Below are 26,379 nucleotides of genomic sequence, written 5' to 3' on the forward strand. Positions count from 1 at the left end.
TCCATTTTTAAATTAATAGACTCAGCCTTTTTTATATATATATATATATATATATATATATAATTGAGGGCACGCATTTCGATAGAGTTTATATATATATTTTTTTGTTGCTATTATATGATGTAATGTATGTAATGGGCTTTTAAACTGCCGTTTTTAACAAAATAAAGGAATGATTTTGAAATGAATGAATTTTAATAAATTAATTGCTTGCAACAGTTACAAGCAATCAAATATTTCGTCTAAACAGATTTCAATTCTGTGAAGAATTGTTCATATAAGCATGAATAAAAGTTTTGTTCGCAAAATACAATTTCGATTCATAAATTCTGAAAAAAAAGCATATCAGAACTATTTACTGAAAATACTAGCTACAGCTATAAAGAATCTAAAAATGTCTTTATATACCTGATTTTCGCATTACGAAAAACCAATGGTAGAAAAGGAACAATTTTTTTGAGATGGTGATTCTAAAAACAGCACAGTTTTGGTATCGTTTATTACGATTTTCTATTTTTAGTGCCTGCTTTTTAACAACATAAGGCATATCGAGTATTTTACTGATATAAAATGAATATATGAAATATTTTGTGAATTGTGCTGAATTGAGAAATAATATTAATAACTTTTTTAAGCAAAATTTTTTCAACATTATCTTTTTCGAAAAGGCTATTTTTTTTAAGTTAGCGGGAGGGAATAAGTTTGAATATCAAAATAAAAATTCCAGATTTTTTGGTCCCTTTAAAAAACAAAACAACGTGTTGTATTTTTTTGCCTTGCACATACATGCAATTGCTTTTCACTATTCAAATAAATAAGAAACATTAAAAATCAATCAATAATTTGTCTTAATTTTTCGGTAAAATAATCTTAGTGAATAGTCAGCTGTTTCGCATCGAGTAATTTTAAAGCAGCAGAAATATTTTAATTTCTTAACAAGTTTAATTATCAGCTAGCTGGCAATAATTCTAAATTTTCTTTTAGTAAGATCTTGACAATAATTTAAAAGTAAACGTTTAATTTGAAGGAGAACCTAAATTAACGTATTAAAAAAATAGATTAGTACGTTATTGAAAAAATAATATACGTGATATCATAATGAATACAATTTTGGAAAACGTAATATAATTAAATACAGTCGTCCCCACTTAATCGCTTATCGGATAATCGAATAGCCCGCTTATACGAATAAAATTTAGTGGAGCCAAATCATTTTATATGAAACTAATATTAAACATCCCCGTTTAAACGGGTATTTGTTGTTTTTTGTCCCCACCTACTTGCATTAAAGGTACTGAAAAGGAAAAAAGAAAAAAAAAATTTTGAGAAATGCTTCACCAGCTAAAATGGAATTTCCGTTTTCCGAGTTATGTGCGAAAAGGAATAATTTGAATTAATCGAAGAAATAAGCAATGAATCTTGGAAACAAAAAATTTCAAAAAAATCTCTAACTACTGTAAAATAGCGCATTCATTTGGAATTTCCCAAGTTTCGAGAATTAGAAAAAATAAATAATTAAAAGCAAAAAGCAGAAATTCTGAATATATTTAAAACGAATACGCAAGTCATGAAAGTCTTAGTAGAAACTGAAAGAGAAAATCTAATTTTGATAAATTGACTAATTAAACAGGTATGAAAACAGTCTTCAATTATAGACTTTTTAAGAAAGGATCAAATAATATTTTATTACCCACATTTTACTTTGCACTAACATTGATTTATTTTTATGAAACTTTAAATGACATTTATATTTTATGATACTAACACAGACAGTTTTAATTATTTAATTGGTAAAAAAATTCTGCGAAATACACGTGGCCTGGTAATTAAAAAAATTTATTTTAAAATTAAGGTGTTTAAGACGGTATAAAACACGTTGAGAAATTTTAAGATGTTTAAAAACGAATCCGGCCACTCTTTGTAGTAAATTAATTGTTATGGTGAACTTTGTGGAAATCTTAAAACACGATTTCTGACAATCATCGTAATTACCATCATTATTTTCACCGATATTACCATTTTATTCAAGAAGATATAATGATACCTTTCATAAATGAGACTATGAGAAACTACGATTCTGTGTCTGATTTCGTAACTTAATTAATAATTAGCACAAATAATTAGCTTATTTGAGGGGTCACCCCCAGAAACCATTAAGATTGACACTTAGTACGTGTAAAATTCGATCATTAAAGCGAAAGTTATCCAGGGTTATGTCATTTCCTTCTTGTATATGAAGAAAAGTACTAACAGTCAAAAAAAAAAAAAAAAAAAATTGACCACCCTGAAATTTTGATTTAATGATCGGATTTACGTGCTCTAGGACTCAATCTTAATGACTCGAGAGGGGATGATCGCAGATATGCTAATTAATAAGTGCAGACGATATTTTAAGTTACGAAATCAGTCACAAAAACGNCTTCACCCCTCCGATTTTCCTTCTCCGATTTTGACAGTTGAAGATTGATTAAGGATTACGCCCACTGAAGAGGGGGAGAATTCATGTGACGAAGGAGCTCGCACACGGCTCTAGGACTCAATCTTAATGACTCGAGGGGATGATTGCAGATATGCTAATTAATAAGTGTAGACGATATTTTAAGTTACGAAATCAGTCACAAAAACGTACTTTCTCTGAAAAAACAAACGTTTTTTTCGCGACGGATTCGGATTTCTGACAACCAAAATATATGGGGTAACCGCAATCTGGTATATACGGTCCCGATAGTTGGATTAGGAGACCGGTCCAAAGTTTGAACCCCTTAACATTAACTTTACTTTTTGCGTATTTCGTCATATCTTTTCAGCGAATTGAAAACTTCTTCTACAAAATTTTATTGTTACACTCAAAAAGAAGTAACATAGTTAAAATGCAATGTCACATGAAGAAGTGTTACTTGCCAATAAGTTAGTCGAGCTAATTTTTCATAAAGTAAAAATTTAAAGGATTTTCACATTTTTACTAATTAAATCCTTCGTAATTACTACTATTAATATCAGATTGATATTATATTCATACAAATAAAATTAGCATTTGTTTTTTAATTAGATATTAATGAAAAGTCTTCTGTAGTTGCGAAACATTATACATATCTAGGGCCCTTTAAATTATGCGGAAATTTTTTTAAAATTATGCGGCTAGGATGCGGCGATTTTTAAAAATTATGCGGCAAAAATGCGGTGTCTTTTAAAAATTATGCATGAAGAAGTTAGTCCAGAAGCTGCGTTTTCTTTCAAACTCTGTCTTTGTTCTGTAAAAATTTGGCCGTAGCAGGATACAGCTCTTTCACAATCTACTGAATTAGGAAGCACTAAGAGCACTTGTCTTGCTTTTTTTGTAAGTTTTGGATATCTCTCTGAGACTACCTCTGAATTCCAGAAGTCCTGGTTTGAACATTTTTTTACATATTCTTTGTAAGCAGCATACTCGAGTTTTATATCTTGACCACTCATTCCTGGAATATTCTTGAATGCATCGTCGTCTTCAATACTGAGGTTGACTATTTGTTCTGGATCGAAAACTCGAGCAGCTTTCATGAAGTTTAATGCAGGTTGACTAAACTTGGGCCTGCGTTTTTTGAATACGTCTAGTTCTGGAGAGTAGTAAGTATTCAACTTTGCAATTGTTTTGTGAAACACTTCTTGAAGAAATACGTTGCGTGAATCTTTTCGTGAGTATGATGCCTGAGAATTACATCGAAGTTTAGACCGCAGATCAAAAATCTTATTGTAAGCTTTGTGAATAGATACACCACATGTTTCGAAAAAGAGAAGAGTATCCATTAATATCTGAGCGTGTTCTGCAATGAACTGAAAGTCTTTGCAAACGTACTTGCTTTCCACCAAAACTTTGCACTGATTGAGAGAAGCAGTGCCAGGAGTAAGGTTTATTTCACTGCTAAAAAATTCTATGTAAACATTACAATATTCAGCATGATATTGCACTGATTTAAACCAGGAATTCCACCGTGTCTTTATTGGTGCCGTACAAAGTTTAGCTTTCTTATTGTCATCTGATAAAAACTTTAAATAGCGGTGCTTTCTTGCAGGACAATGCTTGAACAATTTCTTAAAGTTTCCTGTGAATTTGTCCACCTCTGTCAGATTCTTGGAAAGATCTGACCACCTGACCAAAAAGATTCTTGGAATTGAAAAGGAAGATATATTTCAATTGAAAAAAAAAACCCTTAAGGAGAAATTTATCTGGTAAACGAATACATTTTGCTGAAAAATAAAAATTATACAGATATGCTGCGATTACGGGGAAAATTGTAAATTATGCGGATAATTGTGAATTATGCGGGTTTCCGCATCTTCGCATAATTTCTAGAGCCCTACACATATCATATATATCTACATACAACACTTAACCCCTTCAGAGGGAGAATGAAGCTCTTCCGGTTGGTCACACATAAAGAGGATCGTTTCACATACGATATAGTGGGCAGTGAAGGGAGAATCGTGCTATCACCGTCCAGAAGGTTAGGTTTTCAGCTTGTATATAATGAAATTTTTCGGGAGCTTTTTCCATAAAATTGTTGAGTTTTCATCATTTTGGGGCTGACATTGATCTCTAGATTTTTTTATGATCTTTATCATTAGATTTTCTGCGTAAATCTGTTCTTCTGTAAAATCTGTAAAGATTTTCTGTGATGTATGATCATTAGATTTTCTGTGTAAAAAAATACAAATTAAGTGAGGAAGGGAGCATTTCAGTTTGAATAAATGTGAAATTTTTATAACAAATAATTGTAGTAGATGTTAGAATAATTTAAATCGAATCTCAATAACTGATTACCGTTATGGACAATTTTAAGACTGATTATTTTCTAGGTATGATATTGGAATATTCCAGTTTTTTGTATTAAAAAAAAATTGCAGCTTTCCCTGACCATTCCCTGATTTTTAGAGTTAAAATAAAATTCCCTGACAATTCCAGGTTTTCCCTGTTCTCCGTGACCTGTGGGAACCCTCTTACAAAATTGTCATTTCTTGAAACTAAATTGCTGCACAGATTCAGAAATGATACGGAAACGCTTTGTAATTTAGCAAAATCTTCAGTCTCATTTTTAGTACGAGTAAAAACAACATAGAAGCTTTAAATGCATGAAAAATATGTTTTTGAAAAACTGTTTTATGGTCGTGCAGTGAATGAAATATAATTTTACAATGATAATTTTAAATCTGGAGAATTAAGCATCTGATTCCTTAAAAAGTTGAATAATATTTTATTCGTTTTATGCACTGTTTTTTTTTTTTCTTATATATAACTACGATGGCAGAAAAAAATTTTCATATATAATTTCGACCTATAACGGCTCTTTAATTCCCATCTGGTGTAATTATTAATTTTAATATTAATTATATAATTAATTACAATTGAATAGATTGCAAATAGGACAATGAAAATAATAAAATGATTTTAGTCATCATATGCGCTGTCTTTAAAGTGCCATGCTAATATCTACTATATTTTCATCAGAATAAAAATATGACGGAAAGTCCAATGTTAAACGTTAAACTAATATTAATGTCAGAACTTGGAAAACAGCTTAAAATAGCATGAAGTTTTATGTGACAAATCTAATTCAGTAACATTCCAGTTAATAAGTAGCATCTTTTAAAGAAAGCTATTATGAAATGTACAAACTTTTTTATGAGATATAATTACTTTTTCTATATCTTACCTATTTTAATTTCTTGCAAAAAGACGCCTTACAATCGCCACCGCTTAAAAAAATATAATTTCATTTCTTCAATTTTTTTTGAAAAAATGATTGTTTTTACCTGACTGAAATAAGTAAGCAAATGCTTATTGCTCGGCCATAATTTAGCAAATATATTGTAATAATCGACAAAAGATGTCTTACCAAGTTTTTTCATAAAATTGAACTTTACCTTATACAGAAGTGTAATGTCTTTTATTCTTTTCTAGATTTCTTTAAAGGAATGAGATGCAGGTTATTCTGGTGTCATTTTTTTCTTTTGTCATCATCTTCAAGATAGAAGGTCAGTTCAATACTTTATCTCTATACACATTAGTTCTGTAATTAAGTTGACTCCAAGAGAATCAAACTCAGACAGCAAAATAAGGCTTATTTTCACTCCTCCAAAGCCTTTTAATACAAACCTAAAAAGACTTTTATGCGGCTAACGTCTAAACCTTTTAATCTTAAAACGAGATCTGTGATAATCAGCTCTAATCTACGCACGTTATCCTAATCCAAAACCTTGGAAAACAACCAAAGGAAATAAAGTTAATAAATGCTACTTTCTAGGAAAGTAACATTTATTAACAAGATATAAAACACATAGGGCGCCATCTGGCGTTATCAAAAAGAAAAACCTTAGTAGAATCATCTAATGCAGTGGTTCCCAACCTGGGGGCGATCGCCCCAAAGGGGGCGATAGAACTTCTCAAGGGGGCGATAATTCTTAGGGGGGCGATCAGGGGGCGACGTGTATTCAAAAGATAAAAATTGCTAATAATATCAATAATAAAAGCTATTTGAGATTGAAATTGAAAATATATATGGAACCTATGGTTCTGGTGTAGACNCTTGTAATTTACAAGGCAGCAAAATGACCCACAATACAGCAACACACTGCGCATATATTGATGTTTTCTCTGTCTGGGAGTACTGCAGCGGTTGAAAGGGGCTTTGCAGCAATAAACTTACAAAAGAACACAATACGTACTGGTCTTAAACAAGAAGCTTAAGCATCTACCTAAATGGAAAACCTCTTTCAGATTTCTGTTCAGAAACCTCTGTAAATCATTGGCTTGATTGTGGAACTGGCAAACGNCTTCCTCTTTGTAGACTGAGTTTTTAGATTTGAAGTATGACAGTGAGGCCAAAGTCGTCTTTAAAAAATACGGTTACGAGTTAGCTTGGGTAAAGCATATGGACACTTATACACAATTGTGGAAGCAAACTGAGCCGCTTCTCATCTCGTTCCCGTCAACGTACATGTATTTAGTGGAGAGAGGATTTAGTTCTGTCTTCCAGCTGCTCACAAAGCAAAGAGATAGGTTGGACATTTGCTTCAAAGGAGACTCGCGTTTAAATCTGACGAGCATAAAACCTGACATTCAAGATTTAACTTGAGATACACCAAGCACAGGGCAGTCATTGAAGTGGTAAAAATGTACTTTCTCCCTCTTCATTTTTTTTTCTCAAATTTTAGTTCTTAACGTTTTAAATTTTTCTTGATTACGTTAAAATATGAATTTAAAAAAATGTACTTTTGTTTTGATTATTCCGTTTTAAATATCATTTCTTTTCGAGAAAAAAAAAAGATGCACAATTTTTCTTTAATTAATAAAAATGACAGGATAAATGTGCCTCCTTATTTGCATTACAATTTAAATTGAAATCAAATAACATAGCATATTTTCAGTGTTTGGTTGCTCACAAGCAACAATGAATGGCTTTTTGAGCAAAAAGAGAAAGGGGCGATATGTGTCAGCCAACCCCAAGAGGGAGGGGGGGGGGGCGATGGTCCACAAAAGGTTGGGAACCACTGATCTAATGTTACTTCTCCCCGCTTGGGAAAAGGTTTAAATTTTCTGATTCCAAAGAAAATTTTAACTTATCAAATGTAACAATTTTGTTGAGAAATAATATTGTCATTGGTATTATGATACACTGTCTTTGAAATTTATCATCAATCCTATCACTAACAGAATGGAATTTCAAATGCAAAGGTCTAGTTTTATTTGTAATTATGTGATGCCATGTTGGAATCCCTTCAATCTTAATTGGAGGCATTTTTGATTGAACCGTGAAATCAGAATGAAAATGCTGAGTCAGTAACTATTTTTAATAGTGTATGTATCTCAATCTTTTGGCAAAAAGTTGATAACTTTCAATGCCTAAACTCTCTTCTTATATACTTTAGAACACAGACTATACTTCTATACTGTACTTTACTATATTATTTAACTGGACTACACTATACAATTGAATGCTATAGAAAACATACTATAGCATTTCATTAGCATTGTAGTACAAATGGTTAGTTACTACAACATCCTCTAGTACTACAATAATAAAGTATTAATCAATTACTATTCATTTACCATAAACTCATGTTAAAAATATTTATATTTCAGTAAAATCTCTTCACATTCGACCACATGCATGCTACAACAATCTTGGTACGTGTATGTTTGTATGGGAATGCATAAAGTCAGAAGGCAAACATTTAGGAACATGTGCCGATGGTTTCCTGTTTGGTAGTTGTTGTGCTCATAATGAATCATCTAATCATTTAATTCCTCCACAAATTACTACTTCAGGTAAGTTACAACAATCTTAATTCACTTTTTTCGAATACAGAACAATTAGGAGTCGACCGCTTTCTTTTAAGAAGCTCTTAATAAATCATCCATAGGCATAACACGAAAGCAGTTTTTGGAGAGCACTCATATTTTTATTATTAATATTATTATTTGGAAAACAGTTTTGTTTATTTTATGGTTGACAATATACCATATGCACATACAGTGGTTGGAAAAAACTATGTTTTTTTTTGTAGCTAACTACAACTACTTTATTAAAAATGTAATTAAGTACAACTGCTTTCAAATTGTAGTCACTACTTAACTACATTTAAAAGACGAATTTTTCTGGAAGATTTACTTTACACTCATGTTCAAATTTTAAAAACATTGAGGAAGAAAAATTTATAAAAAGTGGCTTATAATTTATTATTCAAAATTATTTTTTTAACGATTTGAAAAGCCTTTCTAGCTCAAACAGCTTGTGTCCGGACTTCTTCTGAAAAAAGAATTTAAAAATTAATAAACTGATTACGCAAAAAAAAAAAAACTTTTGTGTTCAAGAATTTCACACGATAAAACTAAAAAAATTTGAGCATATAGCTCAATTAAAGAAAACTTGTGAATGTATGAACACTTTGAGCTTCTTTCAAATTAGCCAAAATCGGTGTGAGTAAAAAAAAAAAAAAAAAAAAAAAAAAAAAAAAAAATTATGTATTCTAGGAATAGGATTAATAGTTAGTTGAAGAGTATTTTTATTACGATTATATATTTACTAATATTAATTACATTTTTATCGACAGGTTAATTATGCAAATCACGTGCATATCTAAATAAAAAGGTAAAAACACAAATAAAGCACTCCTAGACTTTTTCACTGCATGCGTGTACCTTAAAAATATAATCATTCGATGTAAAATTGAAAAAAAAATCTATGTTCAATACAAAAAAAGCTTATTGGCGATTTCATATTATAAACTTATAACAACACAATAGATATAAAACAAATAATCATTTAAATATGACTTCTTCCTTTGCGGAACACAAAATTTCATACATCCAACTTTATGGTTATGCGTAAACACCAGGAAATGTTTTTAAAATAAAAAGTTTCATGATTAAACGAATCATAAAAAATTTACAAAGGAATTTTTGTGAAATAAAATGTTTTTAATTGATTAATTACCATAAAATCACGTAATTTAATCATGAATCATGAAACACGTTATAGAAAAGCAAAATAATTATATGAATACTAATCGGGGAGCTTCATCAAAAATTGTTTGCTTGGCAACCTTCAAGGCATCTCCCTCCAAAGAATTTTTTTTATATTTTATATCCGTCATTGAACTGCCAATCCAATTTTTGAGTTTACGACTACAAATGTTTAACTCCGTAGCCTTGTAATTTTGAACCCAATCCAGAAGACAAGGGGACTCTTGGATCGAGTATTGGGAGAAATTTGTCTTCGTGGAGGACTTTTTGATGGAGCTAACCCGCATTTGCGTTACATGGAGAGGAAGACCGCGACAACCTCCCACGGTTAGCCTGATGGCAAGGGGAGTTTAACCCATGATCCGTCTACCACTGAGGATATTTCACGTCAGCATTGTGGTCGGTGCAAGCCGGGTGCGAAATTCGTATCGACTGCGATTCGAACCAGGTTCACCTCATTGGAAGGTGAGCACTCTATCCCCTGAGCCATCGCGCCTCTCCTCCAAAGAATTGTCTTAAGATGGGAGAAACAGCAATTTTTCCGATTGTTAGTTGTTGCTGATTCTTATTTAAAAACGAACATATCCAAAACGCTCGGTCACGGAGTCGTTTTCATTGCACCGCTGAAAGCTTGCATTATCAGATTCAAAATCAGATCAGATAGATTCAAAATCAGATCAGACCGTAGACAAGCAAAAACTTCACCTCCTCCAGACTCCCGTGAAAAGACATCGCTTTGGGAATACCAGGAAACTTGTAGAAAGAATCTTATTTAATGTGTTGAATTAATCCGAACAATAAAAATTGTTTAATCGATTCCATTAATTTCGGACATAATCTACGCACTCGCCATCGATTCAATTCAAGGTTTAGATTCTATTTTGCCATAAAAAATTTGTTTTCTTTCGTGCTTTTTTCCCCACAAATATTTGCATTCTTAGTCTTCGAATTCACCATACCATTGGTAAAAGGCAACCGAGATTAAAATTCATTATATATAACTGAATCTGAAAAGTATGACAAAAATTAAAACGTGTAAGTTCTTTTTAATTGGACATTCTATTCTCCTTCTGGATGACTTTATGATAATTCTTCAGGTTTAATTCACAATATCATCGCTTCAAGCCTTCAGCAGATGTCAGACAAGATCAGTAAAAGATTTTACTTAATTATAATTTTATTTTGTTGCATTTTTGTTATAAAACTCATTCCGCAAAATACTAAAAAGATTTCAAACTTTTTCCCCATTATTTGCATTTGATCTGCTTCATCCGAAAATTAGTCAATTTTTTATATTAATCTAGTTGAATCCAAAAAGCACTATTTAAAATTGGATTCAGTTGTAATTTATATATCTTTTTATAAAGTTTGGTGAGGAAACTACTTTATTTTATTTTAAATTCCTCTGCCATGATATGTACCTATTGCTTCATCTCGGTATAGAACGTATAACTAAAATAGTGAATTATTTTTACAGGTTATACTGAAGCATCGCAAACTTTTACCAAGGACACTTCGCATTTTACGGAAACCCCTTTTTACAGACCATCACATCAAACAACCCATTTTAAACCTACAATGCATCCACAAGAATTCATTTATTCAACAAAACCTTCTTCTCAACAAACAAGCTTTAAACCCTGGATTAAACCAGATCTTGCTTCCAAACCTTATGGATCTTCAAAGCCTTATCAAACCTTTAGTACTAAAAAACCGCCCATCACGAGCTCAAGAAGACCCATAATAAGTTCCAGAAAACCAATAATGAGTTCCAGAAAACCGATCATAAGCTCTAAAAAACCTTTAACTAGCTCCAGAAGACCGATAACGAGCTCTAAAAAACCTTTAACAAGCTCCAGAAGACCGATGACGAGCTCTAAAAAACCTTTAACAAGCTCCAGAAGACCGATGACGAGCTCTATAAAACCAATAACGTCCTCTATAAAACAGAGCACAAAAAGACCCTCAGCCAGTACAACGAAAAGTTCAACAAAGTATACGACATTTATAAATTCGATATTTACAACTAAGCCAACTTATCCGTCATGGAGACCACCAGATTTTCAGTATTCTACAACTGCAAAACCTAATATTTTTATTAATTCCACTTTCTCACCAACGAGGACATCAATGATAACTCTTTCAACTGCCATATTAACTATTAAAAATAAGTGGACAACCAAAGTTCCATTTATCACATCTACTAAATTTAATTCATTTTTTTATAATACATCAACTCAACCTACGACATTTAGGCCTGCATGGGAGCCTATTTATCCTTTCACAATTACAAAATCTACTATCACAGGTGATATAAAAGGAAATACAGAAACATTAAGCACAACGACATCTACCAAGACAACAACACCTTCTCCAGGTAATAAAAATGAATATTTCTACGAAATACATTATATGTATGTAATTATGTTCAAAATGTTCATTTACAATTGGTTTCCAATAGATCAAATGTTTACTTTAAAAAGCTTCTAAGAAAAAGCTTAAACTCCAATAATCTCAAATTAATTTCTGTCTATTAATCGATAATTAATGTCTAAAATGTAAACTAGATCAGTTGCTTTCCAGCAGAGCATTAATGCAATTTGCTAATTCACTCCTCATGAAGTTCTGTCGTCAGTGGTAATACTAAAAACTGACGACAAAAACTGAAAATATTGCTCCGGGGGATAAACTAAATAAGAAAAAGCAATCAAAAATTCAAATATTGAAAATAAAAATGCAATAAAAATTTAATGATGATCATTAAATTTTCATTATTGCATTATATATGTTGCCGGCAAAGTTTGAAATCCGGCATACTACGGAATGCCTAGGCATTGTATATAATTCCTAAAATTTGCCGGCAATGTATGAAATGATTTATATTTCACACATTTCCTAGGCATTCTATAGAATGCCAAATGAGAAACGGGCAAAGTATAAAATACATCTCCGATTCGTTTCATAATGTAATGAAATGTCATTCGAGCCTGCCATGTTGCAACAAATAGGTTAATTTCTTATTTTTTAGAAGAAAATTTTGTTTCCTTTAGCATAATAAAGACATAAATTATCATTTTTCATCTTTAATTTTTCTTTACGCATTTCGAATAAATTTTTTTGATGGCACTCTCATTATCTTTTCGGAATAATTTTTTTTTTTTTGAGAAATGCACATCATTTACATAATTAACCTCATCGGGACGTTTTTTTTTTTTTTTCATACTTTGCCTAAATAGCATTTGTCATTCTATAGATCGAATGCCTAGGTGATATATGTAGGAGAAAGTATGTAATTCTAGGAAATCCTAGGGAAAGTATGTAATTCTTCTCATATTTCATATCTTGCCTAAAAACAACCGCCATTTTATACAATGCCGGCGTTTCATACTTTGCCGGTAACATGTATATATATATATATGTATATATATAAAATTGGAGGAATAGTTTTCGAGAAATCAAGTATTAAATGTGCGACTTTTTATAATTTATTAACGCAGAAACTATTTAATCTGTATCATTCAAATTTTGTATATTTTTATTAAAATTACATACCCATTACATAATTATATATTACATTACATATTACATTAATTACGTATTAAAATTGCGTAATGGTGTAATAATTTGTACGCATTACAACTACGAAATTTTTCGTTTACTATTAGATAAAATAATACATAATTATAAAAATTGTTTATATATTAAATTATTTTTAGATTATGGAATTATATAACTACGTACAAAAATCTTTTGATTAATTCAAAAATGTCCCAAGATATGGCAGAATACGCAAAAAGGTGAAATTTACGTTAAGGGGTCGAAACTGTAGACTGCCCTCTCTTATTTAAACTATTGAGAGCATATTTTCCAGATTGCGATTAGCTGACATACATATTTTGAGGGTCAGAATACCAAATCAGCAGAAATAAGGTACGTTTGTCAGAGAAAGTACGTCTTTTTTTTTTTTTTTGTCTTATTTCGTAATTTATTGTATGATTAAAATATTGTCTAAATTATAACAAACTAGCGCATTTAAGCTTCGATTCTTTGAGTCCTAATACTGGAAAATCCGATTATTTAATGAAAATTTATTTAGAGTGTCCACTTTTTTGTTTTGCGCAGATATAATATCGAATCGTTTTTCAAATTAACTCTATTTGTTGTTGTTTTTTTTCGTGTTTAATGCACAATTTTATAAGTTTTAATATTTAAAAAATATTAAATTTATCAGCTATAGTTTTTTCTCCCTTTATATTCATGATTAAATTTTAAATCGTATTCTTTTGACAAAAAATTTCGGATTCTATATTATTTTTAAAGCTAAAACTTGCATTAATATTTTAAATGTAATTAAAACTAGTTTAGTATAATTGAAAAAAAAGGTAGCTCAAAATTAACAAGTTCAACAAGCTAACAGCTTCTCCGTAATTTACTAGCCTCAATTTAATAACCTTTATTTTAATAAGTTTATATTTTAATAACTTTTTAAATTACTTTACTAAAGTGATCCTTTCTGTCTTCCGATATTTTCTTTCAATAAAAAGCATAGGAAACGAAATTTTTTTTTTTATAATATTGAATAGTGCACAGTTAAAATGAAAATTAGTAACCACTTTCAGTTAAATATTGTTTTTACATATATAAAATAACATATTATATTAATGCATTAACTTAATGTATTAAAACATTTCCAATCCTTTTTAAAAATCATAATTGAACAATATAATACTTATCAAAATAATATTAGATTATTTATTTACATCGAAGATCCTGAACACAATAAAATATACTAGATAAATTGCTAAGTTATTTTAACTATTGATTTAAAAATTAGTGTGTATCAATGATTGATGGCAGTTGTACTTTAAATTTAACTGATTTAAAATCTTTAATTAGAGTGAAAGACAGCTTTTCTAATTGATTATAATTTAAATTTCCTCTTTTTTGCATGTGGTCTTTTTGTAATAATAATTTTATAATATATGCGTTTAAAACCTTACTGAGCTATGGTCAGACTAACAGGCAAACAACAATCGTTTTGATATAGCCAACAGATTATGTAAACAAAATATAAAAAATATAAATAAATAAAACTTATAAATTCTTTTCGTTAAGCTCCTTACTGACTATTAATGAATTTACAATAAAATTAGTGTTCAATACATGCATATTGTCTGTTACAAGACATTCGTTCTATCAAACTATGATTCCAATAAAAACTCACTTTCTATTGTTAATTTTCACAGAAGGGAAGTCAAAATGAAGTAACATATAATGATTCAATTATAAAGTTAACTTATTATTAATTCGGAACTTTAATTGTATACTTAACATATTAATGTGTAGAATATTTTTTATTGATTGTAATAAATGAATTCAATGTAATTAATAATTGATTGTAATAAAAATTTTATTTTGCATTATAATGCGAAAAAAATTTTTTTTTAATGCTACGTTTTTCAAGTGGGCGGAAAAAAAAATTCGATTTTGCCACTCCTTAAACAAAAAATTTTATAAGATGGGGAACGAAAAATGGAGAGGGAGGGGAAGCTGGTGGAAGGATTATCACAAATTCATCATTATTATTAAACTATCACTATTATTACAAAAAAGATAAAATTATCATTGAAAGGATTATCACTATTATTAATTTCATCTCTATCTCTATGATGTCCCCATATTTTTCGTTTTAGGCATGACAAAAATAATATTTTTTTTTCGTTCACCTAAAAAACATAGTTCTTAAATATTATTTAAATTTTTTTTAATTTTGGGCCTGTTAATGTTTGAAAACCGTCAAAATTTTGATTGCCAATAAAATGAAGATAAATTTTGTTTTGCAATTTATAGGAAACAAATGTAACTCAATTGTCATCAGACACAGAGTTTCAGACACAGGTTGAAATTTGAGGATTCTACTTATTAGGCAAAAAAATTCGAAGTTCTGTTTAACGAAAAATTCTCTTTAGTGATAAAAGGACGATAAGCTTAGATTTCAGTGGTCCGGAAGCAATCGTATCTTGTTTTGTCAATAGAATACTAGTTGAATTTGAAGCATTTCGGCTACTTAGAAAGTGTACAAAATATCTATTTGTGATACCTCCTATTTGCCAATAGAAAACTGTAAGAAAACACAAATAATTAAATTCGAAAAGGATAAAACTTCTTTGAAAAAAACGCGCTAAGAAGCAGCAGAAATTTCAGAAAAAAGTATCAATACAAGAAACGAATGAAATAAAAATAAAAATATGACCACCGAAGCCGACGTCTTCAGGGGGTACCGGCCTCGGTAGCCATTAAAAACAAAACCATTTCTATTTGAGGGAGAAGCAAATGCTTAAAATATCTCCCTCAGTACCCCGATTTTTTCGTATAGAGGTCCAGGAGTACTTTAGCTAGTCGGAAAGTAGTAGAAATTTCAATTGCATGTTACCATCGTTACATATACGAAAGCGAGTTAATTTATTTAATAATGATAATAAATGCTGTTGGTAATAAGAAAACTTTCATAAATTCACGGAGAATTGTCACAGATTTTCCAACAATATCGGAGAGGAAAGAAAAGTTGTTTGTTATTTTTATTGATTATTAATTCCGTTCTCCATAAAGATTCGTTGAAGTTCGATAATTTTTTTACATAAATATTAACTTGAGAATCACAGTAAAAAAAAAAATTTCGCTTAATTTTTAACAAAAATTTAAAAAGCATATTAAAAGACATTACGGAGCACTCGGAAAGTTTGAATAAAAAATTATGCTATATTACACAGAATTAAAATGAAAAAATAAAAGCGTGTGGGTCAAGGAATTTTTTAAAGAATAAATCATCAGAATTGTCAAAACTATTTTAGTTCGGCTCTAAGATCACGAAATATGCGGTTAACATTGAAAACTCTTCAAAGAGTTAATTGGAAAATTCCTATGATAGATCCTCAGCAAAAACTGCTTAATTTTGCAGTTATATAAATTTATTTTTGTAAACTTACTCTAATTTTATTTAAGAAAAACACTTTTTTTTAATTTGTGGTGATATTTTCAATGATATTTAAGGAGCATCAAAATCTTTTAAGTGCTTAGTGCCTCTAAGGCTCTTAATCCAGCCCTGGGGATATGAAACTCAAAGCATTTCTTCTAACGGCACTGAAATTAATGGAGCAGAGAAAAAGGAGATGCTTGGCGATACCCGGTTCGAACTCGATTTGTTTTTGCCAAATTACTTTTGTGCCTTAAAAAGCTGATTCTTTTTATGGAAATATATTCCGTCATATTAATAAACTGATTGTTACAAATTAATTTGGAAAGTCTGAAACCACTGAAATTTGTGTGTTTTTCTTCTATGTAGTATTGCATCTATATAGTATTGAAGGAAGCGTACTTTCCTAATTTATGAGAGCACACCTCATTACGCACCTCATAGCGCACCTCCTAACCCGTTAACTAAAACAGCTGTAAGACGTTCATTTTATCGCTCAGCAAATGTCATTGAAGGCTTATGAGGCCTCAGCATTTGTGTTAATTGTTCTGTTCTCTATTTGTTAATAAGTGTTTGAATAAACTAGTTATGGTTGGTTGCCTTTTCCCATATTATTGCATTAAAATATTTGGAGTTGATCGATATTTAGACAGTATAAAATATCAAAATTTCATCAGGTTAATTGCATTAACATCAGGTTAATTTTGTCGATATTCTTACATTGATTAAAATCAATTTATCATAATAGTTATGTTCAAGAATTTTTTTACACTATTATTTTCCTCTTATTACTCATTAAATCAGTTTAATTCCTCCCCCCCCCAGAAGCATATTTAAACTTACGAATAATACGGGCGGCGAAACACAAGCTTTATTTTTTAAAACAATTATTTTAAAAAATAAATAGCATGTTAAGTAAATAATTGCATGCTAATTTGGTCACTGAGATCAAAATAGATCATGAATGTAATAATTTATTAGATGTGTATAACTAATAATCACGTTTCAGAATTTTTTTAAAACCCTTATCGAATGCATAAGTTACTTTTAAACTTTTTTTTGAGAAAAATAAATAAATAAATAGACGTTCTACAGTTATTAATGAGTCACATAAAACCATGTGATCACAGTCATGTTTTTATAATTTTTTACGATTTTAGCATTTATATTAAACTTACTTTTTCTTTTTTCCGAAATTTATAATTAATATTATTTCTCACACTGTTGATTAATTAAATATTACTATTTCCTTTCTTTTTCTTGTATGAGTTTAATTACGCAAGTGCTGCAGTGAAATTTAGTGTTAGTATGAATTAAACATGACCGAAAAACTGAGGGAGACATAATTACTTGCGTTTAATTCTTGAGCTCATTTTGAGTAAAAACTATGGATTTGAATAGATTATTTATTTCAATGAATGATTTTTTGATTCCTTTGCATAAAAGCATTTAAATAAAATGAGTTTAGTCCTGCATTCCCTTCTTTTCTTAATTAATAGCATTTTTTTATTGTCTTGCTTAAAATTTTAACATAATTCGTAAACCTTAACAACACTTTGATGTCCCATAAATATCATGGAATTGAATAGTTTCTTTAGCGTTAGCCTTTTTTTTCTTCAGAAAAATTTACTTTTTTAGATTTTAGATGGAAGAACGGCGTCATTCCTTAGATAATAATTAATGACAAGTGTTTTATTGAAAAAAATATTTTTTTTAACCTTTGGAGTGAATTTTTTTCAAACTTAAATATTAGAAAATTATTTATTGAATTTAATATGAATCACGCACAAAGTAAAAATATTTTTCTTTAAAATTAATCTAAATAGATTTACTGAATACCGCTAATGGAAAATACTTGTCAATTGAAAAAGTTACTTTAAATACGTTACATTATTTTGTAACCGTTTACTTTGTTGGGTTTTCTTTTTCGCTTAAAATTAGATATTTATAAACTTATTATCTGAAAAAGATATTTAAAAACTCAGTCATAAATAATTTTTTAAAGCAAAGAAGATAACTTTAAAACTAACTAAGGCTCTGTTGTAAAATTTCGTACATAGATTTTAATTAGTGACATAATGATAATGTAAAACATTCATGAAGTACCGTAAAAGTGAGTACCACACATTTTTTTTTTAGAATTCAATCATTTTGGATTGATTACAGGAGTTCTTAAATATTAAAAAATTGAAATTAATATGAATCACAAGTAAAGCAAAAAAAAAATTTTTAAAAATTAATCTAAAAAGATTTACTTAATACCGCTAATAGAAAATACTTGTCAATTGAAAAAGTTACTTTAAATACGTTGCATTATTTTGCAACTGTTTACTTTGTTGCTTTTTTTTTCGTTTAAAATTAAATATTTATAAAATTATTACCTGAAAAATATATTTAAAAACTCAGTTATAAAGAATTTTTTAAAGCAAAGAAAATAACTTTAAAACTAACTAAGGTTCTGTTGTAAAATTTCATACATAGATTTTAATTAGTGATATAATGATAATGTAAAGCATTCATAAAGTACCATAAAAGGAAGTACCACAAATTTTTTTTTAGAATTCAATCATTTTGGATTGATTACAGGAGTTCTTAAATATTAAAAAATTATTTATTGAAATTAATATGAATCACACGTAGTAAATATTTTTTTTTTTAAATTAATCTAAAAAGATTTACTTAATGCCGCTAATAGAAAATACTTGTCAATTGAAAAAGTTCCTTTAAATACGTTGCATTATTTTGTAACTGCAAAACTTAAATGTTAAAAAATTATTTATTGAAATTAATATGAATCACGTGTAAATTAAAAGTATTTTTTTTAAAAATTAATCTAAAAAGACATACTAAATACTGCTAATAGAAAATACTTGTCAATTGAAAAAGTTACTTTAAATACGTTGCATTATTTTGCAACTGTTTACTGTAAATGGTAATGTAAAACATTCATAATGATAATGTAAAACATTCATAAAGTACCATAAAAGGGAGTACCACAAATTTTTTTTCAGAATTCGATCGTTTTGCATTGATTATAGGAGTTCAATGATCAGAATTCAGTTATTAAGATACTTTTTTTAAAAAAAAGTAGTTGGCTGATTATGACAGCGTTGTGTAAAAATTTCAAAATGATCGATAAAAATTGCACTTTTTAAAAGACCAGTTTCTTATCATTTATTCACTTACTTTTAGAATCTGTGATTTCCAACAATGAATGGTTGACTGAATGTAAACAATTACAAGCTTTCTGAAACAGGAGGAAGTTTAGAAAACTTCCGGTGTATCCCTCCGCTTATGTTATGCTTATTAGGTGATGTGTAAACAGGCTTGATGTTTTCGGAAGTTATATTATTGTAATGTGTTTAAATTTAAGCGCAATTTTATCATTCATAAGAGTTTTCTGTAAGTTATAAATTCTAAAAGGTTGTGATCTTAAAGCAAATTTAACGAAGTTAATATCACAGCATAAATAAAGTGTAAGATTTGCCATGTTTCGAATATTATCCCTTATTTGGCTATATTTGTGTAAAATAGCGCAGCTTGTTATATTTTGAGTAGCATCATAAAAAGCTTGCCGAGTTCTTCCGAATTCATTTGTTGTTTGTTTTGTTGAAAGTTTAATTGAAAAAACGCATTTCATTGAAAACATTATAAGTTAAATAATATTGAATGGTGTATTTTTCCAAGCTTAAGCGTAAAAGTCAGTCGGAAGTAATAACCCGTAAGACTTATGGCAAATTTCGACCCCCAGCGCCAACCGCGCTTATCTATACACAGTCAACCCTCTATACAGAGCCGTGATGGCTCAGGGGATAGAGCGTTCGCCTTCCAATAAGGTGAACCGGGTTCGAATCCCAGCGATGGCTGGTTGATACAAATTCCTCATCGGGCTTGTACCGATCACAGTGCTGACGTAAAATAACCTCAGTGGTAGACGGATCTTTGTATAGAGTCCCTTCGCTACCTGGCTAACCGTGGGAGGTTCTCGTTTTCTTCCTCTCCATGTAATGCAAATGCGGGTTAATTCCATTGGAAAGTCCTCCACGAAGGCAAAATTTCTCTCTATACTTGATCCAGGAGTTCCCTTGTCTTCTGGACTGGGTTCAAAATCACAAGGCTGCAGAACATTAGTAGTCGTAAATCCAAAATTGAGTCGGCTGTTCAACGACTTTTATAAAATAAAATGAAACCGTCCATATAGTATGGTGACCATTTTGATCAGTCTGCGAAAGGACCAAGGGTGCACAGTATCGGATATTGTTAAATTGTTCTACCGTAAAGTGCTTGACTTCGCGTGGAGGTCGTCGGGCTACCAAAGTATGGGAGCCTCTGCAAAGAATGTCTTCGAATAATCCTCATCAAAGTTTCTCAGACAATAGCTCGTTGTACAGCTGTGACTTAAATAAAGTTTCTCAAAATTAAATTTATCCTTTGGTTTTTCAGTTTTTCCATGTGGTCTTCCGACTCCTCACCCCAAAAAGAAGGTTGTTGGAGGAAAGAATTCTGCATTTGGATCATGGCCATGGCAGGTATTTTCAATACTTAAATTTAAAGCCTTACCCTAATTAGCAGTACTTTAAGAATTTAGTTTTTAAAAATATTCTGATTGTCTTTCTTCTGTCCACTCAACTCAACTGTCGACGGAGGAGAAAAATTCTAAATATTCCATTAATCCTCTTTTTTACGAAGAAAAAAACTGATGGTGGTTATTTGCTTAATTCAGTAATATCTTTCGATACATTAAAAATACAAGGCTGTCGATCAATCTGAACTTGACGTTTAAAACGTGAGGTATTTTAGATTCTTTAATAAATTCTTCTGACAAAATTATACCAATACAATTCTGCAATCAGAAGTTTTTCAAAGTTGGTTAAATACTATACGTTTGCCTGCTTTTATATTTTTGATAAATATCCTTGTTTTTTTATGTTTTTTCTTATCTAATTAATGCTTAAAGAATTTTTTAGCAACATCTATATCGGTTTTCATCAGTTTAAACTGTTATAAAATTAAATTTTAAAAATCTAAAAACTGGTAAATTTTTTTTTAACTGATCACTCAAATTATTTTAATCCTTTTTTATCTTATGCTATTTTTTGTTTCTAAATAATTATGGTCGAAAATTGCATACAAATACGCTCAACAATAGCTGTTTTTTCTTAATTTGATGATTTATCGATTAGCTTCAAAAGATCGCCACGTTTATCTACAAATCATTAAATAACGATAAAACAGTTATTCTTTAGTCTATTTGAGTACCAATTTCGACAATAATTATTTGAAAAAATTATGCAAAATTTAGATATTTTTACCTGTTCAAAAGCACGAAAAGGAAGTGTTCATAGTGGGGAAGAGCAACAAGCGGCTGTTTTGTGTATATGTGTATATATGTTTGTATATGTGTATAAATATTTATAGAAATACGCACCAAATGAGATAAATTCAACGAGAAAAAATCTTTTTGGTGAAAGTATTGGCGAATGATTTTTTCTACCGAAAAGAAAAATATATATTCCCATCAATCCTGAAAAAAAAAGGTGAAAAGGAATTTTTATGAACAAATCCTGTTTTTTTTGTTAGATTCGAGTAATTTCCGTTAGATGCATCGCATAACTAATTAGAATTATATTAAGTTCAGACAATGTAAGCATAAGTAACAAGAGAGATTAAGTAACCATAAGACAAACTACCGTTACCGGAGTGCGTGATGTTGCGTGTCGAAATTCTTTCCGACAGTTAGTGTCAATAAAACAGATCAAATAGTGACAAGATGCATAATCATCCAACTATTTTTGTAGAAAATATCTTTTCTCGTGACAATAACGTGATAACATAATTTTATTTAAGGTTTATCCTTATATTACTGTCCCCTCTGGTCCAAGAAGTAATCAAAAATTAACGCCAACCTATTCCCATTCCTTTCTCATTCATTGCTCATTTACTTTTCCTCAATTGCAAATAGACTCTCGATTTGAATTTTATAAAGTAATTCAATTTATAGTAAATTTGTATTTTGATTTAATTTTTTTACGCATTTACTCAAAATCATTAAAATTGAGCCACTTATATTATGGTTGTATATTATTGAGAGTTTTTCTTTTGAATAGGTATCAGTTCGCAGAACTTCCTTCTTTGGATTTTCAAGCACTCATCGATGTGGAGGGGCATTAATAAGTCAGGAATGGATTGCAACTGCAGGGCATTGCGTTGATGAGTAAGTCAATTTAATCTTTCCCGAGATTTTGAAATCTGATTTTTTTCCTTTTTTTTTAACCCTTTCAGACTTTGATCACATACACGTGATAACGCAGTTAACGCCCCCTTCACAAACCACGGTATCATACAGGAGATGAACTTTTCCGACACCAGTAACCTATGACCAAACCGACGTAGTTTCCATTTTTAAATAACATTAGATGGGGGTAAGAGTTCGTTATAATTTCGTATAATATGTCACAGAGAGTTGACCTTCAGTGTGCGCAATTTCAGTTTCCAGTATTTTTTTCTTCCATTTGATCCTGGGGTTTAAAACGAGTAAACAACTGGCACGTTCTTTCGACAGAATTGGTTACATAATTAGTGTGCCCCGAGTTCTTGTTTAGATTTTGAAGGACTGCAAAAAGGATGGAATGCTTAATGTTTTATGTGGGTGTAGACTTGTCGCTTGCAGTTAGGTGCGTGTTAGATAATACACTGGTGGACAAAATTAAGAGATGGAAGACATTTTCCCCAATATCTCAAAAAATACTGAATATAAATAAATGAAATTTGGTATGGATATAGCTTATTCCATGATAATAAAGTATGCAAACAAAAATGGAAGTGCCATTCACTGGCAAGACCTGTTGCCAATAAATCCAATGTAGTCTGAACTTAAGGATAAAAGATGACAATAAAAGTGAGGCTTGTACAGTGTGTGTTGCCTCTAGTATGGTGTATGGTCACCCCTGACAGACAGACAGACAGCATGCACAACGAGTATGCATGCTGTTAATAAGGGAGTTAAGGAGGACTTGTGGAAGACCCTCATATTCTTCCACCAGAGCAATTTTTTTAACTCCAGAATGGTTCTGGGGGGAGGTTGGCGCATCGCAATAGCTCTCACGAGAGCATCCCAAGCATGTTCAATAGGATTCAGGTCAGGGATTTGGCTGGTCAATCCATTCGTTGAATATCCTCGCTTTCCAGATACTCATCAACCATGAGAGCCCTATGTGTTTGCACATTGTCGTCCATAAAAATGAACTCAGGGCCAACAGCGCCCCTGAAAAGACGCACATAGGGCTCTAGGACCTCCTGCCTGTACCTCTGGGCATTCACGGAACCATTGTCAAACACATGGAGCGGTGTGCGGGTATCTTACATGTGCGAATGAATGTGCGAAAATGCTTTCCATCTCTTAATTTTGTCCACTAGTGTATTTTGTTTCTTTAGGGTCAGTTGTAAAATTTATTTTTTTAAAAAACTACTTACATTTTAATCAGTGATAATAAACCATGGGAGAGGTTTCCCCTCTCGACCATTGTGGTTTTTCTTGTTTTGTTTTTCACCTTTTTTCTGTTCCGCAGTGATAAAGACACAGTTCCAAGTAGAACGTGGAAGCCAAGCATCACTGGTTGCGATCAATAAGCTGGTGGGTGATTATTTTGATCAGTCTGCGTAGGAACCGAGGGTAAGCGGTATCGATCCTCGTTAAACTGTTCCACCGTAATGTGCTCGACTTCGCGCTCAAGTCGTCGGGCTGCTAAAGCAGGAGAGACATCCCTTCTGAAGAGGATCAAAATTGCAATGGTATGTCTTCGGATCATCCTCAGGGATGTTTCCCAACCCGTCGCTAATAGCAGTAGCTTCAGTGTGGCGTAAATGAAGTACCTACCAACTTATATATCATCTTTTTTTTTCTCTCTGCTATTGTGGTTTTTGTTTGTCGCCTTAATTTTTTCATTTTTCATTGGCAACTTCACGTTTTACTTTTCAAATCACTTTTGTTTCTTCTGATTCACGTCTGACAAGTCTTGAAACTGGGCGCCTATTTTTGAGTGCTCGAAACTTGTCAACTGTTATTTCCAATTTGAATATTTTTGAAGTGAATGATTTTTTTTCCAATCAAGTAATGTCTTACCGCTTCAGTTTCTTGGGATTATTTATTTAAATTAAAACATTGTTTCATTGTCTATTATTACTGAAAGGGGCAGCATCATATTAACTAAACTTTTGTCTCCTTTTTAGAACATCTTGTAATAACGAAAAATTACACACTATTTTACATTTTTATTTTCCATAATTTATCATTTTATCATGGTTTTCAGGAATATGTTAATTTCTTTATGAAAACAAATGGAAATATCCTTATATCATCGGTCAAGTGTTATATATTTTAGATTTCAGTAACTCGTTGGTAAGCTTTATGTTTCGGACATAGCTCAGAATGCGTGCTAAATAAAATGGATTTGATTTCAAACTTCTCTTATGAAAATCGTTCTTTTTCTTTTATTTTTTTGGAACTAATAACTAAGAATAAACTAATAGATCCAAATAAACTCGTATTGTGATGTTTTTGTCTAAATCACTTAATAAAATTTTTTTTTTTTAAATTAGTATTTTTTTTTACAAAGACTTCAAAAGTGAACAGTTGCTTTTACAAGGTCGTCACGGGTCCTATAACTTTATGATAGTGGTATTAAATTCGCGCTGTACGAATTTCGATTTTTTTTTTAAAGAAAACTTTATCGTTTAGTGTTTTGAATATGAAGACTTCAGTACATGTATACATGTATAATATACCCAATTTCAGCGCAGTCCGGTATTTCTTGCTTGCTTGTTAAATTTGGGTTGAATATTGAAAAGGCCCGCATTTTTCTGTACCCATTTTCTAACACACTATTTTTGAACTGTGTCCATTTTCTTTACGCGCATTTTAAGCCATTTTATGTCTAATACGCACGCGGTTTAGGCTCTGTTCGTTTTTTTCGCATTTCAAACCATTTTATGAAGCACGAATCCAATTTCTTAAAAACGCATTTCATGCTATGCTCATTTTGTTAAGCACTCATTTCTGTATGATATTCAATCCATATCTTGCGAAAATGCCTTACATGAATTTTCTGAAAATCTTTTTACTTGCATCTGTGTCGTGTGACTTTTTTTGCTACTAGTTGCTATAACATTTCTCGTAAATAATTCTTTTTTCTTTTTCAGTTTACTTCTTTCTCAAATAAAAATACGCGTGGGCGAATATGATTTTGCAAGTGTTCAAGAGCCACATGCGTATGTTGAAAAAGGAGCGAAAAAGAAGGTTGTTCATCCAAAGTATAATTTTTTCACTTATGAAAATGATTTAGCTTTAGTTCAATTGGAAGAAGCAATCAACGAGCCTCATATATCTCCAATATGTCTACCACCATCGGAAGAAAGTCTTGTTGGAAAAAATGGAACAGTTACTGGATGGGGTAGATTAAGTGAAGGTAATATTTTTATTATCGAAATATACGTGTTTTTACAGCACCGACCCAGTTTTTTGGGTTTATGCCTGCTAATGTTCAACTCCGTATCCTTGTAATTTATAACCCAATCCAGAAGACAAGGGAACTTCTGGATCAAGTACTGGGAGAAATTTGCCTTCGTGGAGGACTTTTTGGTAGAGCTAATCCTCATTTGCGCTACATGGAGAGGAAAACTACGAAAACTTTCCGCGATTTGTCTGACAGCAAGGGGACTCTAACTCATTATTCGTCTAACGCTGAGGATATTTTACATGAGCAATGTGGTCGGTGTGAGTCGGAGGCAGAATTCGTATAGACTCGTATGGATTCAAACCCGGTTCACCTCACTTTAATGGAGAACTCTCTATCCCTTGAGCCACAACGACTCACATATAAACATTGTGCTTTATACACACACACACACA

General features: G+C 30.8%; 1 protein-coding gene across 1 annotated transcript in view; it reads left to right on the top strand.

Moving 5' to 3' along the window:
* Positions 1-26,379, top strand: part of LOC107449498 (serine proteinase stubble) — a gene marked incomplete in the record, with an annotated part of 52,929 nt that overhangs the window by 16,425 nt on the left and 10,125 nt on the right. The window contains 6 exon segments of the mRNA XM_021147723.3: positions 5,936-6,009; positions 8,117-8,302; positions 10,977-11,876; positions 20,916-21,001; positions 22,580-22,686; positions 25,671-25,936. Coding sequence (XP_021003382.2) covers positions 5,955-6,009; positions 8,117-8,302; positions 10,977-11,876; positions 20,916-21,001; positions 22,580-22,686; positions 25,671-25,936 — 1,600 coding nt within the window.

This window comes from Parasteatoda tepidariorum, chromosome X2, assembly GCF_043381705.1.
Source record: "Parasteatoda tepidariorum isolate YZ-2023 chromosome X2, CAS_Ptep_4.0, whole genome shotgun sequence".
Lineage (NCBI taxonomy): Eukaryota > Metazoa > Arthropoda > Arachnida > Araneae > Theridiidae > Parasteatoda > Parasteatoda tepidariorum.